Source organism: Chaetura pelagica, unplaced genomic scaffold, assembly GCF_000747805.2.
Source record: "Chaetura pelagica isolate M959 unplaced genomic scaffold, ChaPel_1.0 scaffold516, whole genome shotgun sequence".
NCBI lineage: Eukaryota > Metazoa > Chordata > Aves > Apodiformes > Apodidae > Chaetura > Chaetura pelagica.
In genome coordinates this window covers 149,419-155,823 of record NW_009953654.1, presented here as the reverse complement: position 1 = coordinate 155,823, position 6,405 = coordinate 149,419, and the positions used below count along the sequence as shown (strand labels likewise).

Here is a 6,405-nt window from a genome sequence, read left to right as displayed (position 1 = left end):
CCGGGGTTAAGGACGCCGTCTCCGGGGTGCAGGCTGGGGAGCTCGGCCCTGGAAAGACACAGCAGCCATGACACAGGTGACAGGGGTGGTGTCTGATCTCTTCTGCCCTGGCTGCCTTGTGTGATGGGGCCACTGGTGGCTCGCCAGCTGCTCTTGCCCTCTTCTGGGGCTGAGTGCCTGGCTCTGGCCTTGGCTGCCCACCACCACAGCAATATCCATGCCAGGCTGCTCCAGCCATGCTGAGCTGCTGGTGCCCTGAGACCTCCAGCCCTGGTGCAAAGGCACTGTCATCCCCATGGATGCTGTTTGGTCCCACCACTCACCTGAAGTGGGAGGAGCCGTATTTCTGGAAAACAAGAGAAAGAGAGAGTCAGTTGGTGGTGGGAGCCTGACAATTCAGCAGCTGTTCTGCATGGTCACAGCTGCAAACATTTGTGCCCCAGGCTGGAGCAGCCACATCTCTCCTGGGAGAGTTATATAAGAAGACAGGTTTCTCCCTTGGGAGAAGCTCTGGCTGAGCAGAGGACACCAGCATCTCATTCCTTATGGTGTTCCAGCTATGCTTGGTGATGGTTCCCACCACCCAGTGCAGGGCTCAGGGCTACAGGCAGCAGGGTGAGGGCTGGAGACCCCAGCTGACTGTCACTGCCTTCACCACTGAGCCCACTCACCCGGATGAAATCAAGTTGGCTTTCATTGCTGAGGGCCTCCAGAGAGCTCTGCATCTCCTGAAGCCTCTGCAGGGCATCCGATGTCTGCTTGACCTGGGACTCAATGGAGGTGATGAGCTGGGCTGCCTTCCCCTCAATGCTCTCCAGGAAGGTAGCCTTCTCCTCGTCGATGTACCTGTGCAGCTCCTGGAACTCCTTCCGGATCACCCACTTGAAGACATCTGCCTCGTTCTGCCAGGAGACAGCAAGTGGCTGTGGGGGCTGCCCTGCTCCATCCCCTTACCCCAGCTGTGGAGTGTCAGAGATGCCACCAGCAATGTCAGCATCTCCCACCAAACTGCCCTCCACTGGCTTTCCAAATAAAGAGCAGTTCCATACAGCAGGAGCTAGGCTAGATGGTGTTTCACCCTGCTCACCACCAGAGCATCCCTGCCATCCACCTCTCCCACTCCAGCCCTGGGTCTGAGTCCCTGTTGTCCCAAGCTGCTTCATCAGAGCCTTAAAAGAGCTGCAGGATCCCTCAGCTCCCAGGGAATAACCTGTGAGAAAGTGCAGCTCCAGTTGCAGTTGGGTTGAGCTATTCTGAGGAGCACCAGTGGGAAGCTTTAGCCTCAGAGGGATGCCAGGAGGTCCCCGGGAGATGTCCACTGTCTGGGACCTGGACAGGCAGCCAAACCAGGTGTAAACTCAGTTTGACACCAACGGTGTTGCTCTGCCTGGGACCCCTGCTCTGAGTGGGTTCCTCTCCACCTGTTATCTCCCCACCTCCAAGGACATTTGGTCACATCAGCTCTACCAGGAGACTCAGTGAGGGTAACTTCAGGCCTTCCTGAAACAGGGCTGTGCCACCAGAGAGGGCTGTATCACCCTTCCTGAAAACAGGTCTATGTTTAATTCCCAAGTTTCATGAAGAACACCAGGCTCAAGGAGCAGGGTGGAAGATCAGCCCTCACTTATCCCAGGGAAGAGGGAAGAGAAGGAGAGGGGCAGAGGACACAAGCAGGAGAGACCTGGGAACTGAGGTTGTTCCAGGAGCTGTGTGGGACACAAAGGACTCTGGGACATAGAGTCCACCCTTGGCACACATATCCTGGGCTGCATCACCAGCAGCGTGACCAGCAGCAGCAGGACACAGGAACTGCCTGAAAAGTGAGGGTGAAGGAGGAACACTCGTTGGGCCAAAGCCCAGCAGAGGATGCACGACAGCAGAGGAGGAGGCTGCAATGGCCCGGAGGAACCTGGTGGTGAGCAGGCTGAGCCTCAGCCAAGCACTGCAGGACACTGATGTGCCCTTCAAGGCAGGAAGGACAAACCCAAATTTAGTCCAAATGTAGAAGCCAAGATGCCAAGTGTAGCAATGCAGTGAAAAGAGAGAGACAGTGCTGGCAGGCCTGGGCAGACTGCCTGAGAGGCCAGCGAAATGTCCCCTCTGTGACTGCATTCCTCCCATGAAGGGACCCTCTGAGGTCCTTTCTTGCAGCACCACATGGCACTGGCACAGGGAAAAAACACATGAGATAATCTTTGTGCTCCTCAGCAGCCACGGCCAAGAGAAGTCCAGCAGCCACTCACACAGCCCAGCTCTCTCCAGCACCTTGGAAGAAGCATCCAGGGTGCAGCTGATCCATACATTGCATCCTGTGGAGAGAGAGGGATGCATCAGTAGGCTGGAGGGAAGGGATCCATCCAGAGGAACCTGGACAGGCTGGAGAGGTGGACTTGTGCAAATTGCATGAAGTTTGACAATGCCAAGTGCAAGGTCCTGCACAGGGGTTGGGGCAATCCCAAGCACAAATCCAGGCTGGGTGGAGAGTGGATTGAAAACAGTCCTGAGGAGGACTTGGGGTGTTGTGTGATGAGAAGCTCAACATGAGCCAACACCGTGCACTGGAGCCCAGAAACCAACCGTGCCCTGGGCTGTGTCACCAGCAGAGTGACCAGCAGGGCCTGGGAGGGGCTTGTCCCCTCTGCTCTGCTCTGGTGAGACCCCCCTGCAGGGCTGGGGCCAGTGCTGGTGTCCCCAGTACAGGACGGACATGGAGCTGTTGGAGAGAGGCCAGAGGATCCATGAAGATGCTGGGAGGGCTGGAGCAGCTCTGCTCTGGAGACAGGCTGGGAGAGTTGGGGTGTTCAGCCTGTCGAAGAGAAGGCTCCAGGGAGACCTTAGAGCAACTTCCAGTGCCTGAAGGGGCTCCAGGAAAGCTGGGGAGGGACTTGGGACAAGGGCAGGGAGGGATAGAATGAGGAGGAATGGATTAAAACTGGAAGAGGGGAGAAGGAGATGAAATCTTAGGAAGAAACGTTTCACTGAGACCCTGGCCCAGGTTGCCCAGGGAAGCTGTGGCTGCCCCATCCCTGGCAGTGTTGAAGGGGGCAGGTTGGATGGGGCTTGGAGCAACCTGGGCTGGTGGGAGGTGTCCCAGCCTGAGATTCTGTGACACTCACTGTGATGCGGCTTTTGTTGTTGATGAGCTTGCTGAAGTGTTCATCCAGGTTCCTCTTGTACTGCCGGACATCAGTCAGTAGCACTGAGAGCTCCTCCTGCAAAGACAGCACCTCTGAAGGACACCTCTGCACCAGCCTCCTGGCAGGCAATGCTGCTCAGCTCCCGAGAAGCACATGGCCCCAAGAAACCATGTTTTGAGCTCTCTCTGAGCTTTCTGGGGCCCTGTATGTCCTGCTGATCTTTTGTCTCTTGATTTGGAGGCTTTGGGGTAACCAGAGGCAGAAGAGCACTCAGAGCAGGCCCCTGATCTGGACACTGCTGACCAAGTGCTCTTGCCAGGAGCACCATGTTTCTGCTCCCATTCCCAGTTCTCTGTATCTCACCCCTTGTGGCAGCTCCACGCCAGGCAAGCAACTGGCAAGTTGGTGGCAGGAGGGTTTCTGGTGCCTCCTGCTCTTATCTGCCCCGTGCCAGGTGCGGAGGGGATGGGTGGCCTCGTGCTTTTCCATTCCTGGGGCTTTCATGTGCTGCTGGGCAGGGGACACCAGCTGTTTGCTCTGCCTGTGCCCTGCCTCCCTGCTCTCCTGCAGCACCTTGCTTCAGCCCTTATCTCCAAACTCTTTTTGATGCTATTTGGCAACAGGCTTGAAAGGTCCCGCCAATGCCCAACCCCCCTGGCTCTCACCACCACAGCTCAGCCACCAAAACCTCTCACCCCTCTCAGCAGGGGATGTGCTTCACCTGAGAAGGGGCTGCCCCCCAGCCCAGGGACCCTGCCTCACACCTGGCTGTGCTGTGTGGCCATGCTCGCCAAAACTGTCACAATTTCCAGTCCATCCCTTGAAGGAGAGGGGACATTTGGCCGGCAAGCATTGCAGGTGCTCTCACCCCCAACCCAGGAGCCCTGGCGGGCTCTGCCTGCCAACCTTCATCCGGCAGAAGGCCGTGGAGATGGGGGTGATCTCGTGCTGGCGGTGGGTGCCGATGGTGCCGCACAGCCCGCAGATCAGCTCCTGGTCGGCCTCGCAGAAGAGGCTGAGGGGGTTGTGATGTGTTGGGCAGGACTCTGGGGTGGGCTCTGCCTCACCCCAGCTCTGCAGCGCCTCGATGACACGGGCCAGCGTGACGTTGGGTGGCGAGGAGCTGCAGTCCACCCTCTGGCGGCACACGGGGCACAGGAGCTGCCCCTCCAGCTCTCCCGAGAGGGACACCACGCAGGACTTGCAGTACGAATGTCCACACTGCAGCATCAGGGGCTCCTTGAAGACCTCCAGGCAGATGGGACACAGCAGCTGGTTCTCCAGCTCGTTGATGCTCATCTTCCGAGCCATCCTGCCACCTGCCCACACAGCAGCACAGACCTGCTCCGGGAAACACAGGCAGGAGGTCAGTCCTGTCCCAGGAACAAAGGAAGTGGAGGTGAGTAGAGGTGGAGCTCAGCACGTGGGGAAGGCAAAGCAGAGAGACAGACACTTCCACCCCCAGCAGCAAAGCCTGAGATGCTTATTTTAACCCAGGATGTGTTTGGCTCTGGAGAGGTGAGACCACTGCTGCCCATGCCAGTTGGATCTGCCTCAGGTGTCAGGAGTCACCACCAGGCTGTTCTCAACTGGGGCCTTTGCCTGGCAGGGCTGTCAGGCTGCAGCCCATGGCAGGGCAGCCCTGCCTGTGTGCCAGGGCTGGGGACAGAGTCAAGAGGGATTTTCTGCTGAAAAATTCCAGTATTGCCCCTGGCCTGTATGAATTCCAACAGATCTCTTTAAAGGGCTCATTGTCTCAGTCCATGGACATCCTCAGAAGGACTGGCATTAGCTCAAGTGATGCGTCTAAGGAAAAGCAGAAAGGAATGCTAAAAAGCACTTTTATCCAGGAGACAGAGACAGCCACCATGCAGCAAACGCCCATGAGGCAGGAGCCAACTGATCCAAGACTTGGGAAGCTGAGACACGGAGCACAGGGCTGGGATTGCAGCTCACCCCTTTGAAACACACCCCGTGCTCCAAGCCAGCACCCCCCAGAGACACAACCCCAAATCCCAGCTTCTCCCACTGGCCCTGGGGCAATGCAGCATTGCCACCCCTGCTGATCCTACCACCGTGGGATGTAACTGCCAAAATCCCAAGCAAGTCAAAGACATCATGTGAAGCTGAAGAAAATAAACCTGAAGCTTATTTTCCTGTAGAGACCTGTATTCTGGTCCTTGACCGACGTGACTTGGTCATTTCCCCAGGGGGGCTGTGACCTGAGCTCAGCTTTTATCACACATTCCTACAGGAGCTTGGTGAACCCAGGAAAGGTTGGACATCAGCCTGTGACCCACCAGGCAGTGTAGGGCCCTGCAGAGAATCAGCTGTAGCTGCTCTCTCTGCCCCCCCAGCAGGTCCCCCCGCAGCCCCAGCCTCCCACCCCGCGTCGCTCACGCACCCGGCACCGGCTCCGCTGCTCCTCCTGACCAACCTGGAGATGTTGCCCCGCTGGGAGGGGCAGACCAGGCAACCCCCTCGGGGGGACAGGGAGCTGAGCTGCTCCCCTCCTGCAGCCGCGGCCCCGCCAGGGAAGTCCCTGCTCGCCCAGCAGAGCCCAGGCAGGCTCTGGTCCCCCTGTCCTGCTGCAGGGACAGTGACACACCCCACAAGGGCCTCCTGCTGCCCCTGACCCACAGCTCTGAGCACACACATCATATGACTGCGGGGCTGGAGCTGTGATAAGAGCAGGGCCGTGTTTGCCTCCCGGAGCAGCCGGGCTCTGAGCCCCACTGCCCCGCCTGGGGAAGCACCTCCAAAACACTTTCTTATCCACTAAAGCTCTTTTTTTTTCCTGGTTGAAACAGTTGGGGGTTTTTTTGGTTGTTGTTGTTTGGTAAAAAATATACAAGTACCTGTCTTTGTCTGCCTGGGCACAAAATGGTTCCTTGTATCACAGAATCACAGAATTGTCAAGGTTGGAAAAGACCTTCAAGATCATCAAGTCCAACCCTCCATCCTACAACCCCCAACCACAAAACCATCTTACGAAACATGACATCTACCCCTTTCTTGAACACCCCCAGAGAGGTGCTCACCTCCAGGTGCCTCTACCACCTCCCTGGGCAGCTCCTCACCTTTAGCTCGCAGGTGTGCTGGGCTCGTGGCCACCCCAGAGCCTTCCTGCCCGGCGGGGCTCTGGGGTGAGCGGGGGGCTCTGGGGATGGGTGGGGCTGCTCAGCCCAGCCCTGCAGAGCCGCCCGGGGTGCTGGGGCGGGGGGAACAGGGGCGGGAGGCACAGGGGGTGATGCCGGCGGTGCCCGCC

The 6,405-nt window shown here is 58.0% G+C and overlaps 1 protein-coding gene across 1 annotated transcript in view; it reads right to left on the bottom strand.

Moving 5' to 3' along the window:
- Positions 1–4,448, bottom strand: part of TRIM50 (tripartite motif containing 50) — an 8,931-nt gene extending 4,483 nt beyond the window's left edge. The window contains exons 1-5 of the mRNA XM_010000209.1: positions 4,044–4,448; positions 3,117–3,212; positions 672–902; positions 324–346; positions 15–48 (exon numbers count right to left, since the gene is read on the bottom strand). Of these exons, the coding sequence (XP_009998511.1) occupies positions 15–48; positions 324–346; positions 672–902; positions 3,117–3,212; positions 4,044–4,448 (789 nt within the window). The remainder of the gene's footprint in view (positions 1–14; positions 49–323; positions 347–671; positions 903–3,116; positions 3,213–4,043) is intronic.
- Positions 4,449–6,405: the final 1,957 nt, after the last annotated feature.